The sequence below is a fragment of the Hordeum vulgare genome, chromosome 7H, assembly GCF_904849725.1.
Source record: "Hordeum vulgare subsp. vulgare chromosome 7H, MorexV3_pseudomolecules_assembly, whole genome shotgun sequence".
NCBI lineage: Eukaryota > Viridiplantae > Streptophyta > Magnoliopsida > Poales > Poaceae > Hordeum > Hordeum vulgare.
In genome coordinates, this window is record NC_058524.1 from 218,176,708 (window position 1) to 218,191,466 (window position 14,759).

General features: G+C 41.6%; 2 protein-coding genes across 2 annotated transcripts; one reads left to right on the forward strand and one right to left on the reverse strand.

The window, feature by feature from the left end:
• Window positions 1-8,572: 8,572 nt before the first annotated feature.
• On the forward strand, window positions 8,573-9,154 carry LOC123407793 (50S ribosomal protein 6, chloroplastic). The gene has a single exon (XM_045101012.1). It carries the CDS (start codon window positions 8,645-8,647, stop codon window positions 8,999-9,001), a length of 357 nt encoding a protein of 118 aa, XP_044956947.1. The 5' UTR covers window positions 8,573-8,644; the 3' UTR covers window positions 9,002-9,154.
• A 1,704-nt stretch (window positions 9,155-10,858) lies between these two features.
• Window positions 10,859-14,543, reverse strand: LOC123407792 (solute carrier family 35 member F1-like). Its single transcript, XM_045101011.1, has 11 exons — window positions 14,197-14,543; window positions 13,410-13,504; window positions 12,898-12,955; window positions 12,575-12,769; window positions 12,340-12,416; window positions 12,096-12,178; window positions 11,879-11,930; window positions 11,656-11,724; window positions 11,462-11,548; window positions 11,260-11,324; window positions 10,859-11,166 (listed from the first exon to the last, which is right to left on the reverse strand). The coding sequence occupies exons 1-11, from the start codon at window positions 14,345-14,347 to the stop codon at window positions 10,989-10,991; spliced, it is 1,110 nt and encodes a 369-aa protein (XP_044956946.1). The 5' UTR covers window positions 14,348-14,543; the 3' UTR covers window positions 10,859-10,988.
• Window positions 14,544-14,759: the final 216 nt, after the last annotated feature.

Here is a 14,759-nt window from a genome sequence, read left to right on the forward strand (position 1 = left end):
CCGGGAGTTGCACAATCTCACAGTCGAAGGAAAAGATACTTGACATTAGAAAAGCTTTAGCATACGAACAACATGATCTAGTGCTATGCTTAGTATTGGGTCTTGTCCATCACATCATTCTCCTAATGATGTGATCCCGTTATCAATGACATCCAATGTCCATGATCAGGAAACCATGATCATCTACTGATCGACGAGCTAGCCAACTAGAGTCTTGGTAGGGACACATTGTGATCTATTTATTCACACATGTATTACTGTTTCCTCTTAATACAATTATATCATGAAAAATAGACGATTATCATGAACAAGGAAATATGATAATAACCATTTTATTATTGCCTCTAGGGCATATTTCCAACAAGTTGTCGTGGCACAGCCCGACGTGCGCTCCGGGATGGAGGCTGCCGTTTCGTCGAGGCCGGTGTTGCCTCCCGTTATTGGGGTGTCTCGCATGGATTGAGGTCTCTCCACGCTAGACGTCATTTTTGCAAGTAGAATAAATGCCTTGGCGATGTGGATGAAGTGTAGTAACAACATCGCTTGTTCCTGTGCTTCAATGGAAGAAAAGAAAATTGGAGAATGACATGGTACTTCTTCTCTTTGTCTGTAGTTCATGATTGATCAATTCTTCGTGAGATTCATGTGAGTGCATAGAGATAAACAATCCATTATTAGATTATTAATTGATTGCAAGAGGACAAGATCAAATAGTCAATCAATCTCCTCCTAAGTATTTTATTTCTTCCGCATGAGGAACATCTCGTCTTCGCCATGAATTGCTTGATGGCTGAAACTCCAGCAGCCAAGTTCTCCAACCATCTTCGGGGGCAATTGCAGATCGGCGGAGTGGCTTCCACTCTGGGTAGAGGATAATGTTGAAGAAGGAGAAAACTCATCGATAAGTTTAGAGAACAATTAATATGTCTGAGTACTTTCTTTCAAAACCTAGATAGGGAAAATAGAAAGTATGACATGTGATCTTTGAGAAGATATTGCCTCACTAAAAACCATTATGAGAAACTTTGAGAGAAAACTCATAAGGGAAAAGAGTGCAATCGTACATGCCATTGAAAACTCCTTTAAAACCCAGTGGAAAAAATACAAGGAGAAAATGATATGGCATATAAAGACACTTTTGGTTATATTGTTTCGTTAAAAACCTTTATCAGAAACCATTAGGGGAAAACTCATCAAGGGAAAAAGAGTACAATATATGCAATCTGATGATTGTTAATAGGTTATAGTTTGGGAGATTACTCCCCCTGAACTTTGCAAATATGAAGGACGTCTCATACCAATTCCATTGACATGAACATGAGATTGTGTATAATCTGTTGGATTATAACAGTATTTTGTTTGCAAATTATTTCCTCACTTTTCTATAATCCGTGAGGGTAAGTAATTTCCGAGCAATGTGATTTATGATATTGCTCTTCATATAACCTATAGGTATTGAGTAACACAAGTGGAAGTATCTTGATAAATCAAGTTATGTGATTCTGATGGTTTAAGACTGTCTTAAGATGATTTTGTGTATGTTTAGGTCTTGTAGAGACATTGATGATGAAATCATCGATATGCACTGAGGTGATGTAAGAAAATAAAATTTTGGGATTCCTATATTAACACATAAACAATCATCATCCTTTGTGTAATCCTGTGAAGAAGGAACTCGTCTAGTCGGTAGTACCATATGATTCATGACTATTTCTAGTCATAAAGTGACTTTTGAAGTTTTACATAATACATGTTGTGATTTGTTTTTGGATTCGGAAATGTAAGCCCTTCAGGGACTTTAATATAGATTTCCGAAATGAGTGACTCATACGAGTATGTAGCCACTTCATCCATTGACTGCATGGATATTATTATTATTATTGCCATATGATATTTAGTATCGAAACATAGTTCCACTCATACCAAGATGGTATGTTACATCGTTATCTATATCGGGTCTCTGCGTGAATCCTTTTTCTACAAGCCTCACTTTTCACCACCTCATTGACTTTATCTATGAATGAGAAGTGTTTAGTATTTCATATGGAAGATACTTATGAGGAGTAGGTATTACTGTGGTAAATACCACTCTTTGATGAGCGAGTGTTATTCTTCATTACTCGCTTCCTTTTATGTGAACCAATATGAGTGCAAGAGGCACTCTACCATGGATTCTGGTTCAGGGACCAAAAGGTATTAGCAATTTATTTATTTATTTAGAAGAAATATATGTCTACAAATGTAGACTTTTTTTATATGATTCTGGAGGAATCGATGAAATTTGTGGAAATGTATTAATTCCTTTTAACTCCTTATCATTTCCTACAACAATGGAGTCAAGGTGTTTCGATGTCCCGACCAAAACATTTGTGCACATTTATGTCAGGCTTTGGATGATGAGCATCCAGTAAGGTGTCTTTCAACTTGATATTGAATTACATTTACTGGTTAAAGATTTGATTTCCTCTATTTCCGCGGAAGCATATGCGAGATTATATCTCGTATGGTCAGATTTCTCCCCCTCTTGCTCTCATTTTGGGAGAAGAGTGATTTATCAGGTACCTCCACTTTTTCTGACACTTCACTACAGGAATATAAAATTGAGTGCTACCTTTGTCATCAGTAAATGTATGTGGCAAATTTGCAATGTGTTGCAAATATGTGATTCTAAACTTCTTGTTTAGATTCTTTGAGTACGTGGATATAAGGACTGAATGTGAATAATATTTCTAATTTATTTCTTGGCATTCTTTGCGGTACTTATCTCCCCCTAATGCCAGAAATGTCCTTATTGTTGATGCAATCAGCATACGGGCTATGAATAATTTTGATTGATGGATAAATTTTTATTCCTCACATAGATCCCTAATTTTCTGTGAGAGCCCATTGATGTATGCTGGAGTGGTGATATCGGTATGTAACCGAATTATCGCAGATAGGAAATACTTTGTTGATTTCCACGTAATTACTACAAGGGGAAAGTAGTATGCTATGCAGTTGGTATGATTTATATCATACTTACGGTGTATAATGTCGTATTTGTCTAACATGAGGCTAGTAAATTACAATTCTATAAGTTTGGTCATATTATTAATTTCACTATCTTTGATAAGATATTGAACTAAACCATTATGTGTATGTACATAAAGTATTATATATAATCAGACATTTCTTGTGAAATGAGTTCAATGAAGTTGTCCATTCGAATGGATTTATCCCTTGTTTAGGATAATTTGCTCTTACTTTGATAAGTTGAGCGATTAATTAATTAATATCATTCATGGTTGTGTGTGACTAGAGACACACTTGAAATCATTTTATAAATGTTTCTATGAGTACCATGAAGTATCTCAATAATCCCACATAATGGTTAAGTAATCCACATATATCTTCTGATTGTGTTCAAGGAAGAAAGAGTGGCTCATTTAGAATCTTAAGGTGAGAGTGCCTTAAAACTGATTTCCCCTATGGCACATGCGATGCACATAAAATATCATGATTTGGGAAATATCGTAACTTAAAGAAGTTATGACCAATATAATTGCCAATAATTTTTCTAATTAACCCCAAACCGGGATTGTAAGGCTTATAACCAAATATTTTGTAAGATTTAGAAAATTATTTTGTACGCAACAAAAATGAGTATGAATTGATTCATACATTCAAAATTTATCAAATATAATGTCCAAGAAATAGGATATTGAACATTGCACTACATGTAGTAGTACAAGTATAGGCAAACAGTATTTTGGAAATAATCAGGATATTACATGAGGCCTCCCATATTAATGAAAAATGAATTACGCAAACATATCATAGGCGCAAATGAATTGGTCATTCTTTTCTTGCACTATGTTTTTGGTTCTCCTTCTGATGAAGATTCGAGAACATCATTTACCAGAATAGTTTTTGGTCGTATGTTTGCAAATTTAAAAATATCCCAATGAATTTATTTGCCTTTTAATAAATTCGAGGTGTGGTTTGACCATATGTTTAAGGGTTTGGTAATCATATGTATGATATTTATGTAACCACACATTTGACAAACTTAAGAGTTGTCTTTGTGATCATTTGGAAATGATCAATTCAAAACTAAAAGGTAATTCTGTCATTGGTTGTCTTTAGCCTCCACTTTACTTTGAATTTCTCATGGTTCTATTTTATGACCATTGACTTGCTTCTCAACACTAGCAAATATTTTGAAATAATGGTATAGCACCCGTGGGTGAATATGATGATTTTAAGAAATAATATGTTTCTTTACCATGCAAAATGGTAGTACCATCATAAAGAGATGTAAAGTGTATCAAGGGATTTTCAACCCGATCTGCATATGAAAATGTGTGATCATGAGATCTCAACTTGAAGTTGATTAAGTGACAGAATTGTGAGCTCCGACAGATTTGAAGTCTTGAAAACTAAATGATGGTCATCCACGATGTGCTCATGGGGGATATTACTCTTAAGGGAAATATTCCAAGACAAATAAACATTCATCCATTATGTACTTAGTTTGAGAACCAAGTGAAGTTGGTGACATATAAAATGCAATATGTACATACTTAGCTATTAAGAGAATGGCCATAACACATTTTCCTAAAGGTGGAGTTATAGTGGCAATAATACCGTGAATGTATACAATGACTGATGTCATGAATCATCTTAAAATAAATACTCTCACCTAACATGAATTTAGAGCATTTGGAAATGCGAGACATGTGTTACATGAAAATGCGCATGCATTCATTTTAATTTACTTCTATGAGTAAGAGATATATGTTGATAAAATGATTTGTTTGAGAACAATCATGGCCAAGGTGATCCTTGGTGAACCTAGGATGTAAACCTTCAATATAGTGCATGCGATGAAATCATTGCTAATATTTTGGGCTTCATTCGTGAGAAAATTGTGACTTTAGAGTCACAGCCAAAACATATAGACTTGCATGCTTAACATTGGTTAGTCACTATGAGATTATAACCACGATGTGATGTGGACCTTGCGAATATGTTGAGACACTCAATCATTGCCATAAATTATGGGATCCATCTTGATGGATGGACAACACTGTAATTGGAAATAATGATGTAGGCTCCATTGCCATGTATTTTACTAATGTAATAGAAGGTAATCACATATATATGCAAATATTTTCATAGTTTCCTATGAAATATTCAAGCATAATGTCCAAGAACAATATTTTTATATGAGAGTAAAATATTTTAGTGAAAACAACAATAAATGCTTCGGAGGAGCAAATTTTAGTACGGCTGATGCCTTGTAGCCATATGTGTAGACCTCAATTTATATAGGATGCCACTTTGAAGATAATCACCAATATGGTGTAGATCTTGCAGTAATAGAAAACATAGTCCGACTTTTGTCAGTAGATGTTCATAATTCTATTACCTTATGTTATGCTATATTTAATAAAATCACTTTGAAGACAATCATATGTTAGAATGACGTGATGTACAACTTTGCAGTAATAGTGGATAGTCTGTAAATTTTTACAGTAGATGCCAATATTATCTTATAGTATCTAGAGGTAGTCACATCTAATATTAGTATTTGGAAGAGCGCTTTAAAGGTAATCATCTTGTAAACACAAACAAGATGTAGACCTCATAGCAGTGATGAATAATCTATGAATTGTGCAGTACATGTCATCAATACCTTGTGATTCACAAATAAAAATTTGGGCTATGTACACATATTTGGAAGAGCACGTTGAAGATAGCCGTCTTGCCAAAATGACAAAACGTAGATCTTACAGTAGGGATGGATAATCTGCAAAAATATGCAGTAGATGCCATCAAATACCTTGTAATTCACAAATAAACTTGGATGCCATCGTATTAAGTATGAGACTATGTAATCCTTGTTTTGAATTACAATAAGATTTGCAAAAATTAAAATTAATTGCAAAAATAGTTGTTCTCCTAAAACGCATGCCTTAGGAAATGTTTGCGGCAAAGACATATATATTGTCTTAAATTCCGAAGGAATAAATGCACGCAAAAAATTCTTTTGCATTAGTATTACTGTGGTAATACATATGGATGCAAACCTTAATAATTTACATATTCATGTAATATATGAAAACCAGAGGGCTTCAAAGTGTAGCCAACATATTCTATAATTTCATTCACAGAAAGTATAACGATTAATCTGCAAAATATTCTAAGCCTGATGGCTCAATGGGGATATGTAAGAAATTGTCTTCCTTTGCGTGGATAAGAATCAAACTGATTCGTTTGGGTCGCCATCGGGGAGGATGCTGCCTTGTGGCTGGCGCCAGGGCGCCGCGGTCAAGCGTGAGCGAGAGGTCGGGTCGTCGTGTTGGACGACGGTCGCGTCTAAGGATGCACCACCGGGACTCGTGTCTTGTCCGTTGGAGCCGGCCGATGGCCATGACGGGGCTGCGCGTCGGAGGATAGCGACAGGGTCGAGGGTCGTCGTGCGCTCCGGGATGGAGGCCGTCGTTTCGTTGAGGCCGGTGTTGCCTCTCGTTGTCGGGGTGTCTCGCATGGATCGAGACCTCGCCACGCCGGACGTCATATTTGCAAGTAGAAGAAACGCTTTCGCAATGTGGATGAAGTGCAGTAACAACAACGCTTGTTCATGTGCTTCAATGGAAGAAAAGAAAATTGGAGAACGGTCTCGTACTTCTTCTCTTTGTAGTTCATGATTGATCGATTCTTCGTGAGATTCACGTGAGTGCATAGAGATAAACAATCCATTATTAGATTATTAATTGATTGCAAGAAGATAAGATCAAATAGTCAATCAATCTCCTCCTTAGTATTTTATTTCTTTCGCATGAGGAACATCTCGTCTTCGCCATGAATTGCTTGATGGCTGAAACTCCAGCAACCAACTTCTCCGGCCATCTTCGGGGGAAATTGTAGAATCGGCGGAGTGGCTTCCGCTCTTGGTAGAGGCTAACGTTGGTGATAACGTGTTAGAGTAAAATGAGATTGAATGAAAGTGAATGGATGATCAGTCCTGATTTTTATTGATTCTCAAGTATATATACATCTGGAAGAGGTGGGAATAACAGGTGTCTGTTCGGAGGCATTCCTCCAGAACAGGTGCCTGTTGGCAATAGAGAGAGGGAAGAGACATGCATGTTTGGAGTTGGATACACCCTTTGCTAATTAATTTCTAACACGTGTGACACACGACGCACGGACGGGCATGGGAAGGGGGGAGGGAGGGTCGCCGCCCTATGAAGATGACCCCGGACACGCCCCTGTGATCCACCCGTCATGGACCACCCAACTGAGTTGCCCGAGTCCGAGCCGTGTGGGTAAATCAAACGCCTTAGAGAGCCCAAGAAGCCCCCCCCCTACACACACGCCTCCCAACACGCCAACTGGAATCAGACGACGTGGAGGCTCTCACAACCTGCAAGGCGCCTAGGAAGGCGGGTACTCGAGCATTCTTTATACAAGAGTAATGATTATGGAAGATGTTTCGCATCTACACGCCGGCGGAAGCGTTCCGCTGGTCGCTATCGCTCGCTCTGTCAGATCCCCCGCTCGCATCCAGTTTTCCCCCTTTCCTCTCTCCTTATTCCTCTCGTCTCCGTTGGATCCATTTTGTTTCCGTCAGATCCAGGTGGACGGAAAAGCTACATCCGGCTACACGAGAGCTGCAACCGATAGAGAGACGAGCTGCAAACAGAAAGGCGGCGGGGCGGGTGATCCCATGGCCGGCAAGTGAGTTTACTGCAGGAGGACCTACACGGATGGTGTCGCGAATGCTACAACCACGTACCACAAAAGCTAGAAGCGTCCAAAAAAAGCTACAACCGTTGATCAGAAAAGCTACAACCACGCCCGCGAGAGTTGTAACCAAAGTTCACCGAAGTTGTAGCCTGAGTTGCAACCATGATGGAAAAATGTTGCAACCATTATACAAATTTTCTACATCCGACATTCTGTTTTGTTGCAACCGTATTGTTTTTTTGCTACAATCGTTGGCATGGCCGAGTTGCAACCATGATGAAAAAATGCTACAACCATTATACAAATTTGCTACATCCGTCGTTCTGTTTTGTTACAACCGTATTGTTTTTTTGCTACCACCGACAAAAAAAATTTGCTTCACGGGAGGCGAGATGTTGGTGGTGGGTTGCTGCGAACCACAACGTCGACGACGAGCGTGGTGAGTAGACTGACGATGGGACGACGACGATGAGCACGCGGGAGCCCGCGGGGCTACCCGCAGACGGCGACGCGTGCGAGATGTAGGGGGAGGCGAAGGATCAGGATGTTGGTTGAGCTGCGTGAGGAGGACGAATGAGCAGGGGGAGATCCAACGATGCAGAAGCCTCCAATCGTACTGCTGCGCTGCGACCTGTGCGAGTTTTCAGGCCGGCCCGCGCCCAGTACTGCCGCGCGCCAGTACTGCCCAATGTTTATAGCCTTATCATTATCATTAGTGCGGGGAAACTTGGACGGTAGGATTTCATACGTTCCAACATGAACCGTCAGATTTTGCTGGGCACTTGGGATCCCCGGATGTGTATCCAAAACCCAATCCAATCCAATCCAAAGCCATCCTCCCTCCTTTCTTATCCCAAACACAACACTCGTGTAGCTCTCCCCTGGTCGAAGCAGAGGCATTTCGACGAAAATGTCGCTCGTCACAGCCTTTCTCGCGGGCTCAGCGGCGCCGGCGGTCGCGCCACGGTCCGCCCGCCCGTCGGTGGGCTTCTTTGGGGTCGACGGAGGGTGCGCGCTGTCGGTGGAGTGCTCGTCGCGGCCGCAGAAGAAAGGGACCAAGCACCATATGAAGACGCGGCCCAAGAAGACGCAGCGGTGGGACATCAAGCGCCGCCCCATTCAATACGAGCCGCTGCCGGCGCTTCCCGATGACTGGACGCTTGTAGCTGCCGGCGAGAAGGAAGATGAGTCGCCGCAGGATGCGGAGACCACGCCCGCCGCCGCCGTCGAGGTCGAGGTGGTCGCCGCCCCTGCCGCCGCAGACTGACGCCGTGAAGTCCACTGCGTCCTCTCTGTATTTTATTTCCTTGAACTCTCCGCACGCATGGTTTTTGCTTGAGACTATTCACTGCTGTTACACTTCGCAATTACAATCCTGAATTCTACTGGAGTGAAAGGTTCAAGTGCTTGCTTTGCTCGATGATTTATGGTTTCACGTTGTGTGTATTTCGATTTTACCTAGTGTTTCTCGGTTCGACCATGGGTTGGTGATAGGCTCAAGCTGTCAAAGCATTACAAAGGGGCAACAGGAATGTGGCTACGACAAAATGCTGGTGGGTAAATTCTTTTGAGTGCTGCCTAGTATATACCATCTCCCAGATTGATTTTTGGTGGTATGTCTGAGCTGGAGACATTGGTTATAAGAAGTACATTTGTGACCACACTCTCTCAAAGCTAAAATACCTTCGCACATGTCTCGTGCCTAGTGATAATGTGCTTCCCAGCAGTTATGACATGAGGAATTGATCAGCCCTTGAAGGGATTTTGCTTGGCAACTTACAAGAGCTATGCGCAGAAAAAGTATGTTCATGACTTGGATGAGCATGGTGTGAAAGCGCCCACAGGGATTGGGAGAATGAAGGCCCTGCATACACCTAGTGTTGTCAACACTGCATGAGGTAAGTCCATTCTGAAGGATCTGAGTGAGCTTACTCAGTTGCATAAGCTTGGGACGGAGTGACCGGCATCAACAAGAAAAGCTGCAAGGAGCTCTGCTCTGTTACCATCGACCATGCCTGTTTGATGTCCGTATCGATGTACTCTTGAGGGTGAGCCTGGGTTAGAACTTAGAAGGATGTCTAGATAAATTGTCCCCACCTTCAGATGGCCTTCATAGCCTTAAGTTGTATGGCTATCTAGTCAAATTGCCATTGACCACATGGATCGAATAGCTACAGTGCTAGCCATGGTAACTCTATGGAATACCCAAATGAGTCATGTTGACATAGTACTAGTAGTAATGGGAAAGCTGACAAATCTTGTCATTTCTACGTCTTCATAACAAGTCGTTTGAAAAGGGAGAACTCCACTTCCATTTTCAACCCGAGACCTTCGCAAGGCAAACAATTTCTTGAGCTTGCAAACCTATTTGGCCTTAAACCGAACAAGTTTGAAGAAAAAACAACTCCTAAGCTTGAGCTGCTACAGGTACACGATTGTTCTGTAAGCGACACCAAGGGGTTCTCTAGGATACAAATTTTACCAAGTCTAAAGGAAGTTTCTATCAATGGCGATAACAGTGGCTTTGGTGAAAAGTTCAAGAAAGCCTTGTGGGACCAAGTGGCCAAAAGCCATAACAAACCAAATCTCAATACGGAGCATTTTGTTTGAAGCACCAGTCCAGACTGCTGCTTTGACCTCTCTCCTCTCGTACGATTCTTCTCACAAATATTTCTCACTCTCTGCATTCCTTCCAACATGTGAATGTTTTCAACCTGTTTATATATGTGTCTTATGCGTTTGTTTCCTATTCCTGAAGATGACAATTCCTCTATTTTTAACAAAATACTGCAATTAACTTGTGTGTCTCCATCTCTTTGGGTTCTTTTCACTCTTGTTTAGGATCATTTGGTTATCGTAGTTTGCTTAAAACTGAATATTCTCAACAAAAACGGCACCCCCTCAACTAAAACCACGACACTTACTTTGGATGGGAGGGAGTAGTATATACTTTAGGTGTACCAGTTGCAAGGAGAGATAAGCCTGCACCATTTCTTATTCCCACCAGATTTCAGTCATAACACTAATACACAGCATTTTCTTATGCGTCCTGAATGATTGCTAAACTCGGTTAGATATGCTCCAGGCAGAAAATCTCGAAAGAAAGAAAAAAGAAATTTCAAAATTTTACAAAGAGAAGAAAGTCGATATCACAAATTGGACAGGTTTCCCTTTACGTGTACAAGTAAAGATTTCCTCACTGAGTTGTTACAACTGCCTATTGCCGTATGAATATCAGCCTATGCGTCTATTGCCTAGTTCTTGGAGGGGCTGCCCTTTGATGGCAACTCCTTGTAGGAGGCCTGGTCATCGTTGCCGCCAGCAAAGGAACTTCGCACCTGGTTCTGAATTCCAGATTCCTCATCCCCTACCCTACTCTGCTCGTCGCTGGCCCCTGCGACCTGCGCCGTGTCATCGGCCTCCTTGGAGCTCCTGCGTGCAACCAGAGATCTCAGTTGTGAGAAAATGGCATGTCAGATTGCAGCAGCTGCTTAACTGACGACAACAACAATCAGCAGCATTTACCTGTACGAGTAGACCAGAAGGCCCCCAGCTGTGCAGGCAAACGCAACAAAGTACATCCAGTCAACCTGGCAGTGCGCGAACAAACAGGCGGTAAGTACACTTTATCGAGCTTATTGCAATGACCACATCATCCACAGGCTTTAGCTGGCAATTATTTAATCGGAAATTTGCGTCTGCAGAAAATGCAAAGGACGAATCAGACCTTCTCATGGTAAGCGAAGATGCGGATCAGGACAGCCCACATGTCTGAGGTCAGGAGTGAGAGATTTAGCATGGTTGCCCCGCAAATCTGCGATAGGCAAGGGAGACATATATAGATTCAAGATTGTCAGTGAACTCCGAAAAATAGCCAGGAGCACAGGATCATCTGGTAAAGCTCAACAAACCCTCTAGTACCTTCAGCACCGTAGGTACAGTCGAGTAAAACAGGAACATTGCCAATGCGAATCCGATAAAAGGGAACACCTGAAACATTACTGGAGATGAACACAATATTTGTCTTCTTCTTTTTTGTATGGTACGTAGATGGTCATATAGTTTTTTAGCATGTTGTATGTCTGAATATTTTGAGTAATTTCTAAGTGCACCAGTGCCCAAAACGATAATGGGAGAGACTTACCGCGCCGGCATTCCATTTGATCGAATGAAGTTCTTCTCGCTCGAGAACACTTCTGTAGTAATGTCAAGGAACAGTATGTAATGCAGTATGTGATAAATCCCTCAGATACGATGGAAACAAAGTACTGTGAATCATGCAAATGATGAGTAAAAGGTAGGATCATTTTAATACAGTAGAAAATTATCGGAGAAGCTAGAAGATTTGAGTCCAAGGATACATTTGTATGCCACTGATAACTGCTCCAAAAATTCCCAACATAGCCATCAACTCAATTCGGTTGTTCTTCTTGACCAGATATTCCTGAAACATTAGGGAGGAACATTGATAATTTCATTTTAGGAAAGGAAATTGATGAACCTCTTCATGCATTGAGAAAGAGATAAATTATTTTTCAAATGCAAGTAGGGAAAACCAGAAACATAAAATGAAGTGTTTATGGGTTTTAAGAGTTGCTAGTTTACCTCTGTAACATTACTGCAAGCATAAAGCATGGAGCCAACAATTACAAGCAAATCACCCTTCAAAGGTTTGGGTCCTTCTGCAAGAAATTGCAGAAATATATGTTATGATTTTGAATTTTGATATAACAAGTTCAACAATTTTGTAATTTCCTAATCAGGATCCGCGAAAACACTTGCGGAAATAGATATATGGAACTGTAGTAATATAGGTTGATGAGATGTAGTATATCCTTACTAGCTCGGTCAGAAGCATGGACGTCCGAAAATACTACTAATATAAGGCCAGCCACACAAACCCCAACACCAAAGAACTTCCTGAATCCATATTTGGTCTTCAAAAAGATCCAAGTAAGAACAATTACACATGGAATTGACCAACAATCCAGAAGCATCACACTCGTCAAAGATGTGTACTGATAAGACTTGACAACTGCATAAAAAAAGAAAAAAAATATATGTTTTGTTCCCCCAAAACATGGTGTTACATAAAAGCCCCATTGACATTAAACAACGGGGGCATATATAAGATTACATTTTCCGCTTGTGTTAACTACATACCGATATAGTTAGCCTCCACATCAATAATGCCAAGGATCAAGTAGTAGTACCATTTTGTCTGCACAATAAGAAAGTAGAGAACTTCAAGTTATACCGTTGGAGGAATTATATGATTGTGCCACTTGTGAACATTGTGACAACTTGTGCCAAGAAAAACAGTGTAAGCAATAACAGAATCAGAATAAGCATAAACCTTGTCATACATATCGTGATAAAGGTTGCCATCATAGGTCCAGAGTCCAGACTATTGGGATAAGATATTCCAAACTTGTATAGTACAATCACCAATCATGTAGGAGGAGAACAATGCAAACCAAACTACTACTGTACCTACTAGTCAGAAAGAACAAACTAGCTAGCTAGAGGTTGGCCATGTGTTGAAAGCTACAGGCAGCACAAGAGCAGGAATCCCAAATTCCTTACGGTTCTAAGAGTTTGATGGCTTAGCTTTCTGATCATCTCACAGTTCATCCCGAGGCGTACTAAGAACAGAAGAGGACGGAGGAACGTACCGTGAGCGGCTGTCTCCGGTAGAGGAGTATGCCACCGTAGACAAGAGCAAGAAGGATGTAGTTCAAGAGGGACTGTGACGTCGGTGCATTGATACCTGAAAAAATGGCACTGTCAGTTTGCATATCAGAATTGGCACAAGATTAAATAATACTGATAAGCTGAGACTTCAGCGCTTGCATTTTTGTTTTAGTTACTTCAGAAGAGTGCACTCTGTTTCTGAACTGAGGTGACATCGTCCAAACTGGCACAAAAGATCTCAATCGGCTTAAAGAAACTAACAATATCGTTTCCCATGGCAGAGATGATTTGTTTAAAGACTAGAAACTAAAAGGGAGAACCACGCCGCATCAGATGCTGTGTAAACTGTAAAGTCTTGGGAAAAAGCCATGGAACCCCAATATTTAATTGAGAGGCTCCAAAAATCCCCTTTACTGTCGAGTGTCGACCCAAAAGCAACGGAACTGAAGAACACGAGGTGGGCGACCAATCAATCTATACATTCCCGAACTCCGCCGGAGCACCACTCAAAAAGTCAAAAGGAACAATCCCTCCGCAAATTTACCATAATTAGATAAGGGAAAGCGGAGGGCGATGCCTCTTGTCATTCAGGAGGGAAACCAACAGCGACAGAGTATTAATCAAAGCACAATTAGCGATGAGAGGCTACTAATCAAAGCACAATTGGTGATGATGATGACAGGGTACAGTATTGATCAAACACTCGTCGTCCGCCAACGGCGACCCGGGGGGGGGGGGGGGGTGGACGCGGCGAGTTAACGAACACACCTCGGCGCGCGAGCTCGGAGGAGGAGAAGCCGGTGGAGGTGATGAGCAGCGAGACGAGCTGCCCCAGCGCGAGGGCCAGCAGCACCTCCCGCCGAAGCCACCTCGCGCAGCCACCGCCGCCTTCCCCGTCCCCCTCGGGCGGCGGCGCCATTCTTTATCCCTTTCGAGCTGGATCAACGCGCGCTCCTCGTGCGGCGCTCGCGTGGCGTGGTGTTGGCGGCGGAGGAAACGAACAGAGCCGAGTTGAACAACAATCGTGCGTGGGTTTGGAGCTGGGTATTACTTATGGAAGGAGGGTTATCGGAGGGTTGGTGATGGAGTTGGACGTCTCCGGGTGGGGGATGCCGGCTGGTGGGGTGAGGCCCGTCGGATCTTTTTTGCTGTTCCTGCTAGCTTAGCTGTCGATCCGGGTCGATATGCGATTGGAGCGGAAGTACGGTTAACGCTGTTTTTTGTTTTTTGAATTGTTTATATAGAGACTCCTCATTTCGACAAGTAGAAACCTCAATTCCAACGCGGCAACACATATCGTCCATTTAGTTTCCTTTTAAAAGCATATACAA

Excerpts from the sequence above, each read along its gene's own strand:
- LOC123407793 (XM_045101012.1), top strand. The coding sequence starts at position 8,645 with ATGTCGCTCGTCACAGCCTTTCTCGCGGGCTCAGCGGCGCCGGCGGTC.
- LOC123407792 (XM_045101011.1), bottom strand. The coding sequence starts at position 14,347 with ATGGCGCCGCCGCCCGAGGGGGACGGGGAAGGCGGCGGTGGCTGCGCG. Across the intron at positions 13,505-14,196 it reads CTCCGAGCTCGCGCGCCGAG|GTATCAATGCACCGACGTCA; the intron begins GTGTGTTCGTTA and ends CCATTTTTTCAG. Across the intron at positions 12,770-12,897 it reads TGTGGAGGCTAACTATATCG|TTGTCAAGTCTTATCAGTAC; the intron begins GTATGTAGTTAA and ends TTTTTTATGCAG.